The sequence below is a fragment of the Eumetopias jubatus genome, unplaced genomic scaffold (genome assembly GCF_037043125.1).
Source record: "Eumetopias jubatus isolate StellerSeaLion01/CBP00866 unplaced genomic scaffold, mEumJub1_p1.0 scaffold_3, whole genome shotgun sequence".
Lineage (NCBI taxonomy): Eukaryota > Metazoa > Chordata > Mammalia > Carnivora > Otariidae > Eumetopias > Eumetopias jubatus.
The window spans coordinates 35,532,700-35,556,485 of record NW_028274809.1 but is presented as its reverse complement, the minus strand read 5'-3'; the positions used below and the strand labels follow the sequence as shown (position 1 = coordinate 35,556,485).

General features: G+C 39.7%; 1 protein-coding gene across 3 annotated transcripts; it reads right to left on the bottom strand.

Annotated features, from left to right (window-relative positions):
• Positions 1 to 1,129: 1,129 nt before the first annotated feature.
• Positions 1,130 to 23,448, bottom strand: KCTD18 (potassium channel tetramerization domain containing 18). 3 transcript variants are annotated; one of them, XM_028125180.2, is made up of 7 exons: positions 21,953 to 23,082; positions 20,679 to 20,914; positions 19,058 to 19,269; positions 16,854 to 17,047; positions 15,695 to 15,789; positions 9,384 to 9,486; positions 1,134 to 3,206 (listed from the first exon to the last, which is right to left on the bottom strand). In XM_028125180.2, the coding sequence occupies exons 2-7, from the start codon at positions 20,836 to 20,838 to the stop codon at positions 2,717 to 2,719; spliced, it is 1,254 nt and encodes a 417-aa protein (XP_027980981.1). In that variant the 5' UTR covers positions 20,839 to 20,914; positions 21,953 to 23,082; the 3' UTR covers positions 1,134 to 2,716. The 3 variants fall into 3 exon arrangements, with proteins under 3 accessions (XP_087877727.1, XP_027980981.1, XP_027980976.1); XM_028125175.2 differs by lacking the exon at positions 21,953 to 23,082 and adding an exon at positions 23,362 to 23,448 and having other exon boundaries at positions 1,135 to 3,206; XM_088021601.1 differs by lacking the exons at positions 20,679 to 20,914; positions 21,953 to 23,082 and adding an exon at positions 23,362 to 23,441 and having other exon boundaries at positions 1,130 to 3,206.
• Positions 23,449 to 23,786: the final 338 nt, after the last annotated feature.

Genomic DNA, 23,786 nt, shown 5'->3' with positions numbered 1-23,786 from the left:
TATCAGATTATGGGCCAAAGCATGGGGTTGAGATGGGGGGGTGCCACTATTGCACAGCCTTTATTTTGTTCAACCTCATTTTTTTTCTTGATGTTGAAAGAACTGGGAAAGACGACCTTTATTATGTTGTTGTTCTGAAACTAAGAAGCAAAATGAACACAATAAAATAGAATATATGAACATACTTTATAAAACTGTAGTGTAAGGCAATATTGAACCGAAAACTTACTATTTACAAATATGAAATATAAACTGTCAGCCTTAGGCTCTCCATGATATAACTAACCAGCTTTAATCAGGGCAAACCAGTTTTCTTTTTTTTTTTTTTAAGATTTTATTTATTTATTCATGAGAGACAGAGAGAGAGAGAGAGAGAGAGAGAGAGAGGGAGAGGGAGAAGCAGGCTCCCAAGGAGCAGGGAGCCTGATGTGGGACTCGATCCTAAGACCCTGGGATCATGACCTGAGCTGAAGGCAGACGCTTAACCATCTGAGCCACTCAGGCGCCCAGGGCAAACCAGTTTTCAACAAAGATTACCTGTAAGGGCATCATAGTCAAATATCTTTTTTTGATATGAGCAGTAACTAAATATCCTACAGTCACCACTAAAAATTTCTATTGTGTCCTCTGACCCAACAACTGCACAAACCTACATTCCCAAAGTAAGGACACTGAACCGTTATTTATAAAGCACACTTTCCCATTTCTTATTTTTCATTTTCCAGGAAGAACAGTGGGTTATGATGAGTTATACCTTTGTGTCTGCAGAGTCTTGAGAAATGTGTTTTCATGCAAAAGTACCTAATCCCCAAGGAACCACTCCAACTAAAGTAATGTTCAAGTTACTTGAGCATTCTGAATTCGACTTTGACTCCTGATCCCCAAAAGGGGCCACTTGTTCCTTTCCACCTCAGCTGCACCACAGCCTGGTAGCTATTCCCAAAACTCTCTGCTTATTAAGACTAGATGTGCTAAATAGACTTCCTTTAAGCTGTTAGTGGCAAAGAAGAGCAGGCTGTTCACAGAATCACCCATGAGCACAGGCACAGCTCGTTTAATTGCACTTTGCTTTATTGTGTGCTTCATAGATACTGCATTTCTTACAGATTGAAGGTTTCGTGGCAACTTTGCATCAAGCAAGTCTATTGGTATCACTGGTATAAAATAATATTCTTATACGAATCAGCAATTCAAAATGCCCTAGATCAAGCAATACTAGTATGTCGGAAATGGCAGTTCTCAAAATTCACTGTGATCTTTGATTTTCAGAATGCTTGGATTCTTTATAATAGTATTTTTCAAGGTGACTAAATATTTTTTCTGTTCTACAGGGAAATGTCATTCATGAACCATCAGCTGAACATTCACTTTTTTCTAGTCAAATAAAACACCTATTTTAAAAGGCTGCTGGTATCTGGATAGCTATCTGAAATTGGTTTAATTATTTCATACATTACCTAGACAAGAAAGCAATTTTGTAACCAGAAATAGATAAACTACATAAACAAACAACCTCTCAGACTCACAAAGGGCTGTAAGGCTTAAAAATAACCACAGTCATGGAAAATATTACTTTGTATGGAAAAATTTTACTTTATTTTGTAAAAAGTAATGTTTTGAGTATATTTACTCTACTCTTTCAAAGTAATGCAAGTACAATGATAAGCACTGAATAAAAAGTACCCTGCTTTATGAACTTATTTTTAATACACTGAAGGCATACTGCTTACTGAAGGTAGAAATATGGGATCCAATTATAAAACTCAACACATAAGAGTAAACACATACAACTGAATAGCTGTGAAAAAATAGAGGATTAATCAAAATATTCTGTTTAAAAATATTAAGTTCAAGTTAAGTGGGAATTTTATGCATAAAAATCATACTGTATAGTCAGAATGACTCCTCAATGGTCATTCCTGAGAAACAAGTAGTAACTTCAGTTAAAAGTTAACGCTTAACTTGTTTTCCAAAGTACTTTCAGAACTTCGCTATTCAAATTAAAATATTTTAACAATTCATTCCGAAGACGTTATTTAGTTCTCATCCCAAGACATCTTCTTGTGATGTATAAATAAATCTGCTAGCAAAAAAGAGTAAGAAAAAAACAATCTAGGAAAAGAAAATAGTTCAATTGAGTCAAAGAAAATGTGATCTTAGATTACTTTTTCTTTTCCTCATTTCTTTTCACGAAGGCTTCTGAGACTGAAACAAACCTGCAGGGAGTTCACCTGGGTCTGCATTTTCTCTCAAATCTCTTGGCTGTGACACAGCACAGGGAAACACGAATGTCACCCTATCTCACCAGACGGGAATATCTAACCTCATTCGGCCCTGGGCAGCAATGAGTAACATTACAAAAGTGCCTAAAGTCTATAATTACTCAAGAACAAAGTGGACTCCTCTAGCGATGATTTTACTGTACTGTTTTGTTGCCTTAATACCAATGAATCATCAAAAAAAAAAAAAGAATTAAAAACCTGAAATTCAAACTATCAGTAGACAACAGTTTCAAAGTTGGGAGAAGTAAAGATAGGCCCAACCACGTAAAGTCTCCCTCTTCCATTCCTACTTGACATAATTCATTTTTCCCGTAACGATCCTAAAGAGAAACCCGTTTCCACCCCTACTGCACCAAGAAACAGCGCCACCTATTTGCAGCGCACGGCTCGGGCGCTCCGGGAGGCGAGCGGGAGGTCCGGAGCCCACGCTTCCGTCAATCAGCCTGGCCCCGCCCGTTTTCAGTCCGCGCGTGCGCCTGGGGGGCTTCCGGGGCCGACACTGGGGGCCTCGCGGGCCTGGCTGCGGCTGCGGCTGCGGCTGCGACAGGTGGGGACGGCCCGGCGGCGCACAGTGGAGTCCGCTTCAGTTTTATCACTCGGGGCGGGGTGGTCTTCTTGTCGGAGAGCAGGACCTTGGCGGGGGGTGGGTGCGCGGCTCCGTTTTCAGCGCTCCCGGCCCCACGAGGAGCCTGGGGCTGCCCCGGCTGCGCAGTGCCCGCGGGGGACGGAGCCTTCGGCGGCGCCGAGCGCGGCGCCGCCTTTCCGCCCGCAGAATGGAGGGCGCTGGCCGAGGACACCCTGACCGACGCCGAGTTCTTGACTTTAATTTGGGTGCTGGTGGAAGGGCCCAGGAATCTGACTGGCTTGGGACCAGTCTTACAGTTCACACCTTCGTCTTCCTCTTCATTGAAAGCCATCAGTCGCCTGTGAATACAGAAGCATGTCATGGTCAGCGTTTACAGGTTGGGTGACCCATGGAAACCTCTCCACAAAGTTTTATCTTCAGGGGCAAAATCGTTTTCATCAAGAATTTGAGTCAAGAGATTCAGAGGGATCAGACTACCTCATCTCTCCCACCAAGGTCAATAAGTAAATCACCAAGTTTACGCAAGATTTTTTCTGCTTGAATACAAACTCTTAAAATCACCATGTTAATATGAACGACGAATTAAAATTTAGTATGTTACACCGGAATTATACACTACATCACTTGGTTCCTAAGAATCCTCACGTGATCCACAGGATAACCAGGATGATGATCCCAAGTTGTTGTTTTGTTTTTTTAAGAGATCTACTGAGGAAGTTTACTGAGTGTTTCACAGTCCAGTAAACTCTTTGCTATTGCATATTTTACTCTTCTCTTGAAACTTTACACTCTATATTAACAAAGGTTCTGGGGTCTCAAGTAAAGACACTTGTTTAACTTTGTTGGATCCGTATTTCCCAGTAATTCTGTAATGCAACATTTGGCACCCAGTAAAATTAGCATTCTGCAGAAGTTATTTTGGGAGTTGCTAGAATGGTCAAACCCATTTGAATTTTTGAATTTGAGATGTACTGGACAAACCTTCAAAGATTCCTGAATTGAGTTTGCCATTCATTATAAAAAGTCTAAAGGCGGAGCAGTGTTTCTTTTTTTAATTTAAAAAAAATTCGATTTATTTAAACAAAAAAACCCACCCTAGTTTACCCATTTCTTCCTTCCCCCACCCCTTGCCTCTGACAACCACCAATCAGTTCTTTGTATCTATCAGATTGGAATTTTTTTTTTTTGCTCCACATATTAGATCACATGGTATTTGTCTTTGACTTACTTCACTTAATGCCCTCAAGGTCCATCCATGTTGTCACAAATGGCAAGATTTCATTCTTTTTTTATGGCTGAATAATATTCCACTGTGTGTGTGTGCATGTGTGTGTGTGCGTGTGTGTGTATCACCTCTTCTTTATCCATTCATCCATCAATTGACACTTGAATTTTTCCATATTGTAAACAATATTGCAATGAACATGGGGGTGCATATATCTTTTCAAATTACTCTGCATTTTTTGGTGATACCAGAAGTGAAATTGCTGGATCATATGGTAGTTCTACCTTTAATTTTTTGAAGAACCTCTCTACTATTTTCCACAGTGGCCGCACCAGTTTACATTCCCACCATAACTGCACAAGGGTTCCCTTTTCTCCACATCCTTGCCAACATTTGTTATCTCCTGTCTTTTTGGTAATAGCCGTCCTAACAGCTTTGAGGTGATATCATTGTGGTTTTGATTTGCATTTCCCTGATTATTGATGTTGAGCATCTTTTCTTGTACCTGTCAGCCATCTGTATGTCTTCTTCAGAAAAATGTCTATTCAGATTTTCTGCTCATTTTTAATCACTTTTTTTTGCTACTGAGTTGTATGAGTTCCTTATATATTTTAGATATTAGCTCCTTATCAGATATATGATTTGCAAATATTTTCTCCCATTCAGCAGAAAGTCTTTTGATTTTGATGGTTTCCTTTGCCATGCAGAAGTTTTTTAGTTTGGTACAGTCCCACTTGTTTATTTTTGCCTTTGTTGCTTTTGCTTTTGGTATCAGATACAAAAAAAATCATTGCCAAGGCCTATGTTAAGGAACTTATTACTCTGTTTTCTTCCAGGAGTTTAGGACTTCGGATCTTATCTTCAAGTCTTTAATCTACTTTAACTTTTGTGTATCGTGCAAGATAGGGATCCAGTTTCACTCTTTTGCATGTGGATATCCAATTTTCCCAACACCATGTATTAAAGAGACTGTCCTTTCCCCATTGTGTATTCTTGGCTCTTTTTGTTGTAAACTAGACGACCATATATGTGTGGCTTTATTTCTGGGCTTTCTATTCTGTTCTTCTATGTGTCTGGTTTTATGCCAATACCATACTGTTTTAATTATTATAGTTTTGTAATATATAGTAGTCTGCCCTTTCTGCAGTTTCTGCAGTTTCAATCACCCATAGTCAACCATGGTCTGGAAGTAGATGATCCTCCTTCTGACTATCATCAGAATGTCAGTAGTAGCCTAACGCTATGTCACAATGTCATTCATACTATGACTACTAGCCTAATGCTATGTCTATGTTATTCACTTCACTTCATCTCATCATATAGGCATTTTATCATCTTACATCATCATAAGGATGATGTACAATATCTTAAGAGACCACATTCAGATAACATTTATTACAGTATATTGTTACAACTGTTCTATTTTATTAGTTATTGCTATTAATCTCTTACTGTGCCTGCTTTATAAACTAAACTTGATCACAGGTATGTATGTATAGGAAAACACATAGTACATATACAGTTCAGCACTGTTGTGGTTTCAGGCATCCACTGGGGGTCTTGGAACATATCCTCTGTGGATAAGGGGGGACTATGCTAATTGGAAATCAGGGACCATGAGGTTTCCAACTTTGTCAAATCTTCTTTCTCAGGATTGCTTTGGCTCTTCACGATCTTCTGTGGTTCCATACAAATTTGAGGGTTGTTTGTTCTATTTCCATAAAAAAATGCCATTGGAATTTTGATAGGGAATGCACTGAATCTGTAGATTGCTTTGGATAGTATGGACATTTTTTCAATATTCTTCCAATCCATGAGGACAGAATATCTTCCCATTTATTTATGTTTTCTTCAATTTCTTTCACGTCTTATTCAAAAACAGGGCTTTTACCTCCTTGGCTAAATTTATTCCTAGATGTTTTATTCTTTTTGGTGCAATTGCAAATGGGATTGTTTTCTTATCTTTCTGATAATTCATCATTAGTGTATAGAAACAAGATTTTGATGTGTTAATTTTGTATCCTGCAAATTTACTGGATTTGTTTGTTTCTAACAGTATTGATGGAGTTTTAAGGTTTTCTATGTATAATATCATGCCAACTGTAAATAGTGCCAGTTTTACTTCTTCTTTTCTAATCTGGATGCCCTTTATTTCTTTTTCTTGCCTAAATGCTCTGGCTAGGACTTCCAGTACTATGTTGAATAAAAGTGGCGAGAGTGGGTATACTTGTCTTGTTCCTAACCTTAGAAGAAAAGCTATCAGCTTTTCACCACTGAGTATGTTGCTAGCTGTGGGCTGTTCATATATGGCTTTATTATGTTGAAATGTAGTCCCTCTATTCCCACTTTGTTGAGAGTTTTTATCATAAATTGTTGAATTTTGTCAAATGCTTTTTCTGTATCTATTGAGATGATCATATGATTTTTGATGTGGTATCAAAACCATATCATAGATTTGTTTCAGTTCATGATGGTGATGTAGGAAAATCTTGAACTTACCTCCTCCCACAGATATACTGAGTCTAAATCTATATATGGTACAATTTCCTCTTAAAAAATAAAATCCTAAAGAATAGCTGAGTGACAACTACACATCATTAGTAGAAGGAAGGAAATAAAAATTCGAGCAGAAGTAAATGAAATAGAGACTATAAAGCAATAGAAAAGATCAATGAAACTAAAAGCTGGTTCTTTAAAAAGATAAAATTGACCAGCCAAGAAAAAAGAGAGAGGACACAAATAAGTAAAATCAGAAATGAAGAGGAGAGGTTACAACTGATACCACGGAGATACAAAGGGTCAAAAGAGCTTACTACGAATAATTACACACCAACAAATTGGACAGCTTAAAAGAGATGGATGAATTCCTAAGGGATTAAGAGGTACAAACTTCTAGTTATAAAATAAATAAGTCATGGGGATGAAAAGTACAGCATAGGGAATACAGTCAATAATATTATATAATATTGTATGGTGACAGATGGTAACGACACTTTGCATGGTGAGCAATGCATAATGTATAGAATTGTTGATTCACTATGTTGTACACCTGACTAATAGAACATTGTATGTCAACTATACTTCAGCGTTTTTTTAAAAAAGGAAATAAATGAATGAATGAATGAATGTTTAAAAGTTCCTAGAAACATACAACCTACCAAGACTGACTCATGATGGAATTCACAATCTGAACAGACGGATTACTAAGGAGATTGAATCGGTAATCAAAAAGCAACCAGGGCACCTGGCTGGCTCAGTCAGTGGAGCCTGTGACTCCTGATCTTGGAGTCATGAGTTCAAGGCCCACATAGGGCCTAGAGCTTATTTTAAAAACAAAAACAAAATAAAAACTCCCAACAAACAAAAGTCCAGGTAAATTCTACCAAACATTTGAAGGAGATTTAATACCAATCCTTCTCAAACTTTTCCAAATAACAGAAGATGAGGGAACTCTTCCTAATTCTTTTTACAAGGCCAGGAGAACCCTGATACCAAAACCAGACAAGAACACCACAAGAAAAGAAAATATCCCTGGTGAACATAAATGCAATAATATTCAACAAAATACTAGCAAACCATATTCAACAGTACATTAAAAGGATTATACACCATGATCAAGTAGGATTTATTCCAGGGATGCAAGGATGGTTCAACATCTATAAGCCAGTCAATGTGATATATCACATTAACAAAATGAAGGAAAAATCACAGGGAATATTGTTTGAAATGACCTTAAAACTGTCAACTAACCACTGTTGAAACCCTGCCTGCTCCTTCTACTGCTTGCATCAGTTTCACTTCACGAAGATCATCTCCTGAACAGAAAGTTCCCCCAAGTCTTCTCCCTCTCCTCAATATGGCATGGTGATCTGAACACCAACATGTAGTAGAGAATACAAATATAATATATTCAACCCTAAAACTACTGAACATAACTAAATTTTCTCAAGTGAATGAAATGATTCTTTGGGACCTTGCAGTTGCTTCTAAGTCATCATTATCATTATCTCATCCATGAATCAAAAAGAATGCTTAATAAACCAAAGAAAAGACAACACAGAGGAGAATCTCCATAAAACCAATCCTGCTTGTTTTTTCAGTCCACATCTTCCACTAGACTCTTGACCAAGGTTTCCCAACCTTAACATTATTGCCATTTATGGCTGGATAAATCTCTGTTGTGGGTGCTGCCCAGTGCATTCTACGACATTTAGCAGTGTCCCTGGCCTCTACTTACTAGGTGCCAGTAGCATCTCCCACCCCACAGTGTCTCTAAACATTGCCAAATATGTCCTGTGGGACAAAACTGCCCCCATTTGAGAACCCCTGCTCTAGACCCAAACAATATTTGCTAACTGTAAGCTCAAAAAGCAAAATAATGATAACAAATTGAGGGCCTTTAAGAAAAAAGATCTGTTTTAACAAGAGATAATGAACCACTAAAAACTGAATAAAATTCTCCGCATTTCTGTGAAAGAGCCAAAGGGCAAAAAAAAAGAAAGCAATCAGATTCCATAGGAGCAGTGAATCAAATTCTAGGACAAATGATGAAGAAATCAGAACATCTGAAAAGCATGAATAATACCCAATGAAAAATAAATATGATTTTAAATGTATTTAAATGTATTTAAAGTGAAAAGCACAGATGTAGAGTGAATTTGATGCTAATTTCATAAAATATAAGAAATATTAAATAAAAATGCTATTTGTGGGCACCTGGGTGGCTCAGATGGTTAAGCGTCTGCCTTTCGCTCAGGTCATGATCCCAGGGTCCTGGGATCAAGACCCGCATCGGGCTCCCTGCTCCTTGGGAACCTGCTTCTCCCTCTGCTTCTCTCTCTCTCTGTCTCTCATGAATAAATAAATAAAATCTTTAAAAAAAATGCTATTTGTGGTAATAGGAAGGTGAAAGGAATTCAAAATAAGTCACAGGAGATTTCAAATATTAAGTCTAATAAATAAGTTTTTGACTACTGCCAATAAAGCCTAGGATTTCACTTTTATAGGGAAAAATACCATAGCATTCTCACTGTATCCACTAGTATTCTTAAAAACACACTCTCCCAAAAAGAACATACTATAACTCAGTTTTAGAGAATTATTTTCAGTTTTTACATTGTTTTGGTAACTTTGAATTTATCACAATTTAATTTTGATGGTAAGGCAGAATACTTACCTTGGTGATTAATAAATTTAGTAAGGTCAACATTATTCATTTCCCCAATAAAGGCAGGAAAACTACAGGTCATATTAAAAAAACAAAAAACACTATCAACAGAGCACAGATAACCTCTTTCGAACTGGGGCCATGTGACGGAGGCTTCCAAGTAAGGGCCGCTCTTCCAGGGTCCAACATTCTATCAGCTCATGAGGCACCCGCCAGTAGCTAACACCTGGAAGATAAAAAGGCATAATTAAGAGAGCCACTGTCCACGGCAAAAGGTTCGGCAGCACTGTTTTGTGGAAGACTAGGCAGAAAGAGTTTGAAATTCGTGGCTCCCATCTGAAGAAGGTAGGTGTACACAGCAAGTGTGCCCGAGAAGAGCCAAGGTAATAGCGGCCCAGCTCATAAGCCAGGTCTAGGAATTGTAACTACCAGCCCCAGCTCCACCACTGATCATCAGTAGGTCGTCACATGGGTCCTGGGCAGAAGAGTGTGTGCTGTTAAAAGGCATGGGCTCTGGAGCCAAGACTGCCTGGGTCTGAATGCCACGTCTATCACTCACTGATCATGCGACCTTGGGAAAGTTACTTAACTTTTCTGTGCCTAAATTTTCTCATCTATGAAATGACAATAATGGTACGTACTACATAGGTTGGCTGTAATGATTAAATGAGTAAATAAACGCAAAATGCTTAGTATACTTCCTGGCACTTGAACACTTAAGAGACGTTAGGTGCCTTTATTTTATAAATCATAGTGTTGACAGTTGTGTAAGGGTTGGACAGTGAGGGTTCTAACTCCCACCCTATCCACCTCATTGGGCTGCAGTAATCATCAAGTCAGGTATATTTTGTGAACCACTCTGTAAAAGGCAACCACTATATAAATATGAGCAATCACTACCCTATAAGCACCTTTTCAAACAAGAATAATCTGAGTTAATGTGTTAGGCCAAGATTGTGGTCAAACTCATTTTAATTTTTAAATCAGGTAAGCTTCTGAATGAAAGTTGGAAATGTATTTTTATGAACCTCAAAAACATTATGCTGAGTGAAAAAAGCCAAACACAAAAGGTCATTATATTGTATGATTTCAATTACAGGAAATATCCAGAATAGGCAAATGCGTTGAGACAGAAAACAGATTGGTGGTTGCCGGAGGCTGAAGACAGAAGAGAATGGGGAGTAACTGCTTACAGGTACTGGCTTTCCTTGTGGGGTGATGAAAATGTTTTGCAACTAGATAGAGATGGTGGTTATACAACATTGTTAACATAGTAAATGCCACTGAAGTGTATACTTTGATTTTATGTTATGTGAATTTCACCTCAATTTAAAAGAAATCACAAAAGTATAAAGATGCATTTTGCATTTTAAAAGGCTTAAAAAATAACGTTGAATAAAAAATTGGCATTTTTTAAAAAAGTAACTTTGAAGTCCCAGGAATGGATATGGTATCTTGTTTTTTTTGTTTGTTTGTTTTTTAAAGATTTATTTACGAGAGAGAGAGGGAGAGAGAGCATAAGCAGGAGGGGCAGAAGGAGAGGGCAGAAAGAGAATCTCAAGCGGACTTCACGCCAAGTGCGGAGCCCAATGCGGGGCTCAATCCCACGACCCCAACCTGAGCCAAAACCAAGAGTCGGATGCTCAACTGACTGTGCCACCCGGGCACCCGTGGTGTCTTGTTGTTTAATCATTAAAGATTTAGTGATAAATATTAACCAACTTAGCAAGCTGGGCATATAAATTATAATAGACATATCCAATACTCACAGAAGCCTATGTACCTCATTTTAAGACAGTAATTTTTTGGAACTGCTTGATCTCAAACCTACTTAAGCTATAAAAACATTCCCAAATCTCATCCATTAAGACTTTTTTAAAGTCAGGTTTATTGAGATATAATTTACATAAAATAAAATTCTCCCTTTTAAAGTATTCGGTTCGATGAGTTTTGACAAATATATACAAGTCATGTAATCACAGCCACAGTCAAGACATAGAACATTTCTGTCACCCCAGAAGTTCCCTTGTACCCCTTTGCAATCAATGCCCTCCCCTCCATTCCCTAGTTTTGCCTTTTCAGGGGTGGCATATAAACGGAATCACACAGTATAGAGCCTTTTGTGTCTGGCTTCTTTAGCATGATGCTTTGAAGATTCATCCATGTTGATATACACATTAATGATCATTTTTTTTTTATTGCTGAGTAGTATTCCATTATATGGATACACCATAATTTATTTTAAAAACTTTTATTTTTTTCCTGCCTATAAAGTAATTCAGTTTCATTGTACAAAATTTGGATAATAAAGAAAAGTACATATAAAAAAAAAATCAAGATCGGGCGCCTGGGTGGCTCAGTTGGTTAAGTGTCTGCCTTCAGCTCAGGTCATGATCCCAGGGTCCTGGGATCAAGTCCCATGTCGGGCTCCTTGCTCTGCAAGGAGTCTGGTTCTCCCTCTGCCGCTCCACCCCCCCTCATTCTCTCAATCTCTCTCTCTCTCTCAGATAAATAAATAAAATCCTAAAAAAAAATCAAGATCAATTCTAATCCTAAAACTAGGAATCATGGTTCATGACACTTTGATGAATCTGTTTCTAGTCTTTTTCTTATTCATATGATAGGCACCTAATTGAAAACACTTTATATTTAATTTTGTTTCCTGCTTTTGATCATTCCATGACAAGCTTATTTTATCATGGGCATTCATCTCTGTAAAAAATTATTCAAAATAATTTTAATAGCTATGCTCAACTATTTCCCATAGATGTACCAGTATGTATTTCTCTATTATAGACATTTATATTGCTTTTATTTTTTTCTCTATTATGAATAATGCTTAATTGAACAATCTGTTCATAAACCTTTGTCTGCATTTGATTATGACCTTAGGGTAGATACCCAGAAGTAGAGTTATCGGGTCAAAGAAAATGAACAATTTTGATGTTATGGATATGTAATGATAAATTATTTCCCATTAAAGTAATATTAACTTTTACTCCTGCCAAGAATTCATGAGAGATCTTTACTAATCTGGTATGAAAAAATAATCCTCATTTAATATGTATTTCATTGATAAATAATGAGTTTGAACCTCTTGCCACATGTTTATCTATCTGGAAATTCTGTGGTCATGAACCTTGCACATTTATTTACAATAGGGGTTGAATTGATTTGCTAATCAACTTAAATAAATCTCTATTTTAGGGATAGTCTTATCTCTAAATATAATATTTTTATCTAAGTTTTTATTAGCCTTTTATTTATGCATTTTTGTTTTAAAGTTAATATATTAAATATGATATAATCAAATTTATTCATCTTTGTCTTTATGATTTATTTTCCTATTAAGAAATCAGTTATTTGCTTAAGTTTCATTGTAGTTTATTATAGCTTCATTTTTCATCCATAAATTCACCTGGGATTATTTTGATAAATGACATGAGGCTAAAGTTGTTTTCTCCCAAGTATATTTCTCATTTATTAAATTATCTATCTTTTTACACTGATATTTAATACTCCTTATCACATGGTATTTTTATTCTTGTAAGTTCACTGGGGTTTACTTCTGATCTCTGCATCTATTCTTGTACCAGAAACATATGGTTCTTCTTATTACAACTCTCTCTACAGTATTTTTACTATCACACAGTTATAGACTCATTCCTCTAATGACTTCTACTTCCCAAAATGTTCCTATTTCACTGGCTTATTCTTTCAACGGAATTTTGGAATCATTTCCTCAAGATTCGCAAAGAGTTCCACTTATATTTTGGTAGGAATTGCATTAAACCTGTAACTTAATCTTAGAGGAACTGACGTCTTTATAATGAATATTATAAAATCTGTCTCAATAGCTTTCCCATTCGGGAGCATGGTATGTCTCACCATAATCTTTGTCTTCTTTTTTTATAGATGGATGGATGAATTGATGGATGAATATATTTTAGCAGTCTTCACAAAAGACTCCACAAAAGCATTTCTTGATAGCTCAGTCCTAGTGATTCTGTCATTTATTGCTATTGTGAATGGGATTTTCTCCTGTAAGTTCTTTTTTTTTTTTAAGATTTTATTTTTTTTATTTGAGAGAGAGAGAATGAGAGATAGAGAGCACGAGAGGTAAGAGGGTCAGAGGGAGAAGCAGACTCCCCGCCGAGCAGGGAGCCCGATGTGGGACTCGATCCCGGGACTCCAGGATCATGACCTGAGCCGAAGGCAGTCGCTTAACCAACTGAGCCACCCAGGCGCCCTCTCCTGTAAGTTCTAACTAATCTATCATAAGTAAGCTAGTTTTTGTTTACTTATATTGTATCCAGCTAGTCTGTTCTACTCAACTCATCATTTAAAATACCTTTAGTTGATTCCTTTGGGTTTTCTAAAAAGACATACTGTCCCCAAATAATAACTGTCTTCTTCCTTCTAATAATTCTTTCTCTTTCTGTTTCCTGTCTGATGGCTTTGCACAGGCCTTCCAGAACGGTGATAAATACCAATGATACTTCATTACATGCTCCCAAAAAGTCAAAATCAGTCTTCCACTCTGTGAGCCAGTAATAGCAGCTCTTCCCTTCAGCTTCCTGGGTCAGTGGAGAAAGAAGCCCAGCCAGGGCCCCCCCACAAAACCTCCGGGGCTGTCTGCCAGTCCAGAGCCACAGAGAACACCGAGGGGTTTGTTCCTGAAGCCTAAGGGTCTTAAAGTCACTTAAATCTAAAATGAAAAACTTAAAGAGAATAGCACTTGTTTTCTATCAAGAAGCCCAGCCAGGGCCCCCCCACAAAACCTCCGGGGCTGTCTGCCAGTCCAGAGCCACAGAGAACACCGAGGGGTTTGTTCCTGAAGCCTAAGGGTCTTAAAGTCACTTAAATCTAAAATGAAAAACTTAAAGAGAATAGCACTTGTTTTCTATCTGTTTGAGGGGTCTGATTTAGAAAAAAAAAATAAAGGAGGAAAAGTGAGGGGGACAAAGTCCAGGAAAGGAAGAGGGTTGGTACGAGCACCTCGTTGGAAAGAGAAACAGGTGACCGCGGAGTTCTGAAAAGCCCCCCCCTTTTATTCAACCTCACGTGACTTGCAATGTCGGTCTCTACCAGCTTTTAAGATCATTTGAGGACCAAGATGTGTCCTATTTATCTGTGGACCCAACTTTAGGACTTCTTATAGGGTTTGCACCTAAGAGACACTCAATACATACTTGTTAATTAAGAGAAAAAAAACAAACTTAGGCATAGAACAGTTAACCTTCTGTGATCCTTACAAGTGGCATGGCCTCTCTGAGACTCAGTTTTCTCATCAGTAAAGTGATAAACAGCATCCAGAATTGTTTTAAGACTAAGAGGTACTGAATGTAAACCACTTATCACACTGGATCCTAAACAGCATTATTATTATCAAATGATATGAGCAGTTGGGAAAAATGGTCAAATTTCAAAGTGTGCATTTAAAGATGAGTGTTTCCTAAGCGTTCTTCAGACATCTTCTGTGGCATTATTTTCATTTTCTCTGTTTTAAATTTTTCCTTTTTTTTTTTCTTTTAAGATTTTACTTTTAAGTAATCTCTATACCTCACATGGGGCTCGACCCTGAGATCAGGAGTTGCATACTCTGCCAACTGAGCCAGCCAGGTGCCCCTCCTTTTTTCTTTTGATTGTACATTGTATGCTTACATTAAAGGTATACTTCCTAGGAACAATGCTCGGTACACAGTAGGTGCTAAATAAACTGTTGTTTAATTGAACTAAATAAACATAACTAACAGATGCTGAAATTATAAACTATTTTTTAGGTTACTGGATTATAAACTATTAGTAATAGCTAGCAACTCGGGGATCTAAAGTTTTTTTTTAAGATTTATTTATTTATTTTAGAGAGAGAGAGAGAGAGAGCAGGGGGAAGGGGCAGAGGGAAAGGGAGAGAGTGTCGCAAGCAGACTCTGTGCTAAGCATGGAGCCTGATGAGGGGCTCGATCTCATGACCGAGACCAGGACCGAGCTGAAACCAAGAGTCAGACGCTTAACTGACTGAGGCACCCAGGCGCCCCAAGAGGTCTAAAGATTTTTTTTTTTAAGATTTTATTTATTTATTTGATAGAGAGACATAGCGAGAGAGGGAACACAAGCAGGGGGAGTGGGAGAGGGAGAAGCAGGCCTCCCACGGAGCAGGAAGCCTGATGCGGGGCTCGGTCCCGGGACCCTGGGATCATGACCTGAGCCAAAGGCAGACACTTAACGACTGAGCCACCCAGGCGCCCCAGGTCTAAAGATTTTTAAGTAATCTGCCTCAATCAATGATATTATGAGGTGGCAAATACACAAAGAAATACTTAACCTATACAAAGAAATACTTTCTAAAAAAGAGAAATGCAGCATTTGTGCTTACTTTGTTTTATTAAGGAAAAGTCTACCTTCTGCCATGAAATAAAAGAATTGTACTATACCTTTTCCTTCCCAGGCATCAAAGGCATCCATCATTTTCTTCAGTTCAGCTACTGAATAATAGCTCCAAATGTACTGAACATTATTTCCCGCCTCTCTAGAAATATTGCAAAAGGTGATGAAAACATACTACCTAAGTATGAATGTGTACATACACACACACACATGTATAACTAATAGATACTCACCAAGTGCTTGTTAATTAAGGGGAAAAATATATTGGTATTGAATAGTTGTTCTTCTGTGACCCTTCCTTAAGCATACAGATAATATACTATGTATCATATACTGTGAGTATAATATACTATACTCATGCTAACCTACATCTGATCTCTTTTTACTGTGGTAAAGTACTTGTTAATTCCACAATATAGACTGTGCAGACAAATCAACAAATTTTTAAAAATAAGTTTTTTAAAAAAATTACCTAACCCCAGGAAAATTTTAAAAGATCCACCTTTGACTAAAACTTTCATAGCATTATGCCAGGCACTCATATATCTTATATAAACATCCTGTAAAGAATTCAGAAAACAATGACATATTTAATCACCTAATAACCAAGTTCATGTGGTCATTCATTGGTCACTAATATGTGACCCAATCCAACCATCCAGAGAATTAAAAAAAAAAAAAAGGACTGCTAAGTGAATTGACCAATGTTAAGTAAATTTACAGAAAAAGTATTAAGAGAATAACCCTTAAGAATTTGACATGTTCAAGTCATAGAATTTTAAGGCTGGGAGGGACCAGGGAAGTCCTTCATCATTTCTCAGAACAGGACACCAAGGCACAGGCCAGTTCTGGGTCACTTGGCAGGCCTGCTGACTTCTGAGCAGTGCTTCTGCTCCTGGACGATGGGCCAGCAGAAACAGCCAGGCAGGTAGCTTTGCTTTTCTTTCTCTTCTTTTTTTCTAAAGTCTCTCAGGGGCTTCTGATGCCCACTCCCAGTTGAGAGGCAATATACTAGACCACCGTGGATGTCCTATAGCTTACATATACGTCATGAAGTGGGCCGGTTTCGCCAGCCATGAGGGCTCATGCTGTGTGTTGCCCCGCGTTGATATCTTCTCTAGTCAACCACATACTCCATTCAGTAACTCCTCTTACAAGACACTAAGACTTTATTTTGTTCCTTTTCATATGTAAATATGGACATACCTTTTAAAAATGCTTTTACTGTGAATTCTTCCTCCCAGCTGCTTATCAATAGCATCTGTTCCATCAGTTTTTGTGGAATATACACCAATAATTCTACTCTCACAGCTTGCACCAGATGTGTTAAGATAGTGAAGAACCCAAACTGTTGGCTTATTGCAAACTAAACCATATGAATCACAGAAGTCTGTTAGAGCCTGGAGCAAAAAAATATACAAAATTTGAATTTAATTCTGGAGTAAAGTAAAAATTAATTTGCTCTATTACCAGTTGGTCATAAGGGAAATAAAAGATTATGAATTTCGGCCTAGTCTTTATGCCTTGAAAAACCAAACATGCTTTTGTTGAATTTGGGGTGGGGGTGGGGCAAATCACAAAAGGCATCACCCAAAAACCCAACACCTTTTCCTCTACAGAATTCTTTTCCACACAGAAATTGTATTTTTCCTTCCTCCTCCTTTAGCCTCACTACCAATATTATTTTTAATTTTAAAATCTTCGTATGACTAAAAGACCTTTCTCTTTTCCCTTTATTTTCCCCCAATTTCCCATTTGACTCAATCTTCTTTTCACCTTCTACTGACTAAGCCTCATGGTTGATGCTTATTTTTAACTCCACGTCCAATCATAAATTAACCAGATTAACTTGTTCTTTTCCACTGAAAGATATGAATATACAAACTCAATGCAAACTATAAGAACTCCTTTGGCATTTATCTACCTATTCATTCATTCACTTGAATATTAAGAAGGTACTAATGTGGTGAGTGGTGTCTAAGGTCCTGGATACAGCGTCCCAGCCCTCCTTGAGTTTATAGCTAAGGTAAAAGACAGACAGTTGACAAGCCGTCAGGACACAGTGTAAGTGCTACCAGGTGAGCCGATGAAGTGCTAAGGGACACAGAGCAGTAGGACTTCACCCAGGGGAGTGGCAAGGGCCTCCCCTGGGAGAAACAGCATTATTCCTGTGAGCGCCCTGAGGACCGGCACTTTTGTCTGCTTTGTCTAGTATCCCAAGGGCGTGGAATAGTGCCTGACACAAAGGAGATGCTTAATATTTACTGACTCAAGTGAATGAAAATAGGACACTAACATGTCTTACATTTTCATTTAATATTGCTATCTAACTGTATGTTGTATTTCTTTGTGTCCCACACAGTCCCTAGAGCGGTGCTCTATACACCTAAGACATTTGAGATAAATATGTGTTGGCTGACATAGTGAATGTGCACATGCTGTGTCCTCTTTGCATATAAAACAGAAATAAAAGACTAGAGTTGAGACCTCAGAAGATGAATGTTAACCCACCCCAACTTTCCAGTCAGGTGTTTTAGCCCCAATCTGCAGATGTGGCAAACAGCACCAAATAACTGTTAGACGACTCAATTTCTAAATAACTTCAGTAGCAGAACCCATACAACTGTGCAAATCCTGAAGGTGATCTGGAACCAAATCAAATTTCTCTTCATGCTACACTCCTAATAACCATACTGTCGGCTTGCTCTCCTAAGCCAAGGTCCAAATCAAATCAATTCATATCAGTTTTCACTATTATTAATTATCTAGGAAAAATATTTTCCTTTTAGATCCCTAAAGGTGCTAAAAGCAAATATAATACTTATCGATAAGACAAAAACAGGTAATGAAGCTTTTTAAGTTATGTTAAGATTTTTAAAATGTGATTTAAAGGAGAGGCATCTTTAAAAAAAAGATTTATTGATCTCAAAGTGAATTAATCAAACTGATGTTTTAACTTAGTAACAAACTGCTACACTCACTAAATCAGGTTGGAGATTTTATACAATCATTTCTTTATCATGACCATTCTTTTAAAAAGTCATTTCAGTAAATAAAACCCTATACCCTTATATACTACAGTATTGCTGTTAATTTACAAAGAACCTAAAGAGCAGAATATTTCTATCTAAAAAGCCATCAAAAGACATTAAATCTTCAATGAGAGATAAACACTCCATAAACCTCTGAGTGGCAATGTAATACACTTCCCTAGAACATAGGATTTCGGCCTTAAAAAAATTAGTAGTAATTAAGCAAAGTGTCTTCAAAAGTTAGAAAAAGTAAAACTTTCCCATGTTTGGCTTATGTGGCAACACAGGCTATGCAAAATAACACACATTGCTTTGTGTATTAAAATGTATATATATGTATACATATATATTTTTTAAAACTTAAGAAAATGCCAAGACCTTTTTAAGTTCTATATTTGACCTTAAAGAATATGTCTCCATTTCATTGGCCAAGTGGTCAGACAGGCTGTATGGATAAGGGATGCCAAAGTAATCAGCCTCTTCCTGCAGAGCACCACGGGTTTGCTCATCTGTGGGAATGTGAACTTCTCCGTGAAGATAATCCAAAAGGTATTTAAATAGATGTCCATCACGGTCAATAACACAAGCCCCTAGAAAACATTCAGTTCAAAAATCATTGCATAGATACATATGACCATAAATAAAATTTCAACATGTCAAACTAAAATCAGACCTCTACAACTAGAAACGTTTCTCTCTCACAAGAAAGTTGATAGCTACTGTTCAAATGGGTTTAGTCAAATTTGGTGATCCTCTGTTTTCTCACCTACCATACAGGAAAATGTATTCCGAGGTCCATTTGGGATTTTGGATGCAATGACCATATTCCCACTGTGGCCCTTCAAAAGCCACGGAGACCCCAGACTGCTCCTGAAATGTAAGCTTACCCCTAACCTCATCCCTGCCCAGCCAGGAAAGACGTATGGAGCACTACCCTAATGAGGGCATGCCCATTAATATGTCATGTTTGGCTGGAAGTCGACTGGTAGTGTCACTGACATATAAACCCAGAGCTCCTAATGCTATGCTGGTACTACTTTATGACAATTTAGCCAAGTTGGTGTGAGGTTACTCAATAATTCCTTTTCTCCCTTGATTAACTTAGAAGCGATGAAGAAACTAAAACTTGGGGACAGAGAAAAAACACAGTCCCTGCTTACCATCTTTCCACCAACAAACTTCCTGCCCACGGGGCCATCAAGCCCTGGGCACCAGCCATTGGTGTTTCCCATTCATTCAACTGCCCTTCCGCTGGCAAAGCACTCTCTCAAGACCCAGGGTTACTAACAGCCCCTCATGCTCAAGACTCCGCACTCCCTCTCTTCTGACACAGAAGCCAGAGTGGGTTCTCTGGGCCCCAGAACACCGAAGAGGTGCAAAATGCCTTACTGGCCTTGCTGAGGTTTCTCTACAACCAGTAGTAGGTTCAGTCAACACTGGAGCACTCCAAGCAGGGACAGCAGCACAGATCCCTACCCCGCTTCTTCTGGAACACCAGTGTTTAGTCCTCTGCCACTAGGTGACTGACATTTTCTCGTGTGCACGTCAGCCCACACAAGGCTACGCAGCTAGATGAGGTGGCAGGTTTCACGCTAAAGCTCACTGCCGCCAACTGCCCTGGGAGCGGGAGGGTGGCTGCTTTCTCCAGAGAAATCAGTGTGTTCACCTGACGAACACAGACAGAAGCCTCCATGCCTTTACCCATGGAGTTGCATGGATGGAACAACTTTCCAAATATAATCAGTCACCATACTGAGGTCATGGTAGGCCTTTACACGCGTTCATTGTCTTGTCAACTTGTAGTGACAGCATCACAGATTCTGGAAACTGGTATTTCATTTCTCCATGTATTTAATAAATCTCCATTCAGCCCTAATGGTCTCAATAATTAGTATACTGGTCGAATACATTCTATTGCAATTATGAAAACCAAAGGGAATTTAAACTAGACTATTGTAATGAATATTTATGATCATGCTTACGGACTTTAGATATTTACCCGATTCATCTGTTTTTAGAGGAAAACGACCACTGAACATGGATGCCAGCATTGAGTCTTTAAAGCGGCACAAGGACTCACGTCTGGCTGTGTAAATACAGCCGCCCACATTCAGTCGAAGAATATCTAACACCTTTTCTTCTGCCTTGTGACCTTCCATTGTTCCCAGCAACACCTGAATTTTTGCCTTCAAATGCTTTCAGAAAGTGCAAAACAAGGGTGGTCCTGGTCCACCTCTGTGAAAACAAAGAACAGTCACTGCTGACATTTCCAACAGTACACTAAGTAGATAATAAATACGTTTTAATGTGAATTAAAATAAATCCCTCAGCACTGACAATATTGAAGGACTTTGTATAATATGAAAGAAGTTTGAGATACATTGGGAAGCTGGAAAACTTTGGCTCAGAGTATTTGTAAATGATAAACTATCACCAACCAAATCATAGCTATTGAAATGATTGTTTAAGGAATTAAACAAAATAGTGCATTGTCTGTCACATATAAAGCAAAGGTGAAGTTTGCTTATGTTCTTTGATATTCACATATCTTTTAAAACTACAGTAAGTCTGAGGGAGCTGTCTAGACTTGCAGAGGGGGGCAGCACGTAGCATGGGATTAGGCTACGAGGCTCTACCACTTACTGGGGGCGGAGGGCAAATACTTATCTTCCTCTGCCGGTTTCCTCATCTATAAAATGGAGCCAGGGATGGTGCCTACCTCAAAGGACTATCAGAGGAATAACTGACGGAACATATAAAAAGCTAAGATAAGCTGACAGAACATATAGAACAGTCTCTGGCTCAGAGTAAGTACTTGCTAAATGATAAATGTTATCTATAATGATATAAATTTTACCATAAAGTGTATACAGAGGGATTGATATTGGCTCTGGAGATTTAAGGAGACATAACAGCAGAAATTATTAACAATGGTAACTGTAGTTCCTAGGTTAGGTAACTAAGGAATACATAATTTATCAACTGAAATCAGAATTTTATGTATACCAGTAGCCAGACTGGTCCAGAAGAGCAACAAATAACACCTCTAAATCATCTGGCTTCTCCAGTCAAAAATGCCTGAAGCTTTAGGGAAGTTTTAAGGATTTGACTTCTTAATCCTCTCTGGAGATGGATGAACCACAGGTGACTGTGGTGTTTCTATGGAACCTAAAACAATACTGTGATGAAAAAGGTACTCCTGATGTAACTGCACATTTCACAGCAAATGTAAAATGGCTGTCAAGAGGCTCAACTATATTCATGGCAACTCACTTTTACTATGCGATCAACGAGCAACATTTTGTAGATGCTCCAATTTAGCCAATCTCCAGTGATTTGGGAAAAGGAGACCACTGGTGTCTGACGAAAACAATGTGTGTCAAACATGGTCAGCTGGCGGAAACTCTTATGGACCAATGGTCCGGCTTTCAAAAACCACCTATCAATGTGACTTCTTTGGCTGCCTTGAAGTCCTAGGAGCAACCGGGCAAGGATTCATGTGAGAGAACCACCTCTGAAGCATGGGATGGAACGGGCTCATGCTGCCCCAGTTACCAGCTCCCTGGAATCCGTCTCTTCTTCAAAGCCACAGGCAAATCTCACTACTTGCATGACCTTCCCAAGCACCCCCCAGTTAGAATCTGTGCACAGTCCACCAAATATACTTTGTACCTCTCTCCACATTTTATCTCACTTATTTAATCCCTGACCAAAAGCCCTAGGAAGGCAGAATCTACATCACTCTTAATAACTCCCATTTACTCAATGCTTATTAGGTGCCAGTTACTGCAGGGGACACTTGGCAGACATTACCTAATTCACACAAAAGCCCTACTGGATAGGAATTACTGTCCCTATTGATAGATGATGACACTGGAGAAAGAAATCGAGTGATGTGAGCAGCGTCCACGCTAGGGCTGCCTTGTTGGTAAGTGGTGGAGTCGGCCCCAATCCAGGTCAGCAGGACCAGCTCCAAATTTTCTGCTGCACCCCACACTGCCTACTTCAGCACTGTTTCATCCCTAAGGCCCCTGCCACGGGCACTTAATTCACTAAGCATCTGTCCATCTGAAGACTGCTGTTGTGACAAGAGGAACACAGCAGCACCCTGAGCGCAAGGATTTTAAGAGATACTCCTGCCTCAGTCAGTTTCTCCTATGGCAGAGAACTATCCATCACCATTTCAAGGCCAGTCTCGAGGCCCCATCCTCAAATGCACCCACTTAGACTCCCTGCCGTGTCAGAAATGCCCTGCTCTCTGGGGAAGGGCCCCCAAAGTGCGGTTCGGTGACCCGCGGCATCAAAACCATCAGAGTCGCTTGCTGTAAATTCAGATTCCCGGGCCACAGCACAGAGTCCGGTTCAGAAAGTCTGAGATAAGAGTCGGGAGTCCGCACGCGGACCCCACTTTGAGAAACGCTGTTCAGGGCACTAGCACTCCTCCCACGATGCGGGACCAAAGAGGGAGGGGCTGGGACACCTCAAAGCCCCGCCAGGGTCTCCCCGGTGCCCGGGGGCCCCCGAATCGGCCCGAAGCCCGAGCCTGCAGCCCGGGGCACCCGTGATATCGGCGTGATCCGGGCCCTTCCTCGGGGCGCCCCGCCGCCTCCCGGGCCCGCGGCCCACCCGGCGCCCGGGTCTTCTGCACGGGCGGGGCCGGGTAGGCGGCCTCCCCGACTGACCTGCGGCCCGCCCGGCCCTCCGCGCGGCCGCCGGACGCCGCGGGGCCCGACGCGGAAGTGAGGGCCTCCTCGGCGGCTCGGCAACTCGTGGAGCAGCGCTGCCCCAGCGGCGCCCCCGTGCGGCCCGGCCCCGCAGCGACTGCAGCCGGAAAGAGGGAGGCCCCGCCCCCGACGCGCCCCGCCCCGCCCCGCCCCCGGGCTGGTCCCGCCCCTCAGGCCGCCTCAGCCGGCGAGCTCCGGTAGGGCGAGAGTGGGAGGGCTCCGTACCTGCAGAAAAGGCAACAACTGGCCGAGAGACGCCGGCTCGACCCCAGAGGAATGTCGTGTCCGTGCAGAGGCTGCTTTCACCCGTGAGGAAAAGAAACAACACCGAAGTTGCGATTGTTCGGGGTCAGTTAAGTGGTACGAGTTAGGAAGAGTTATGT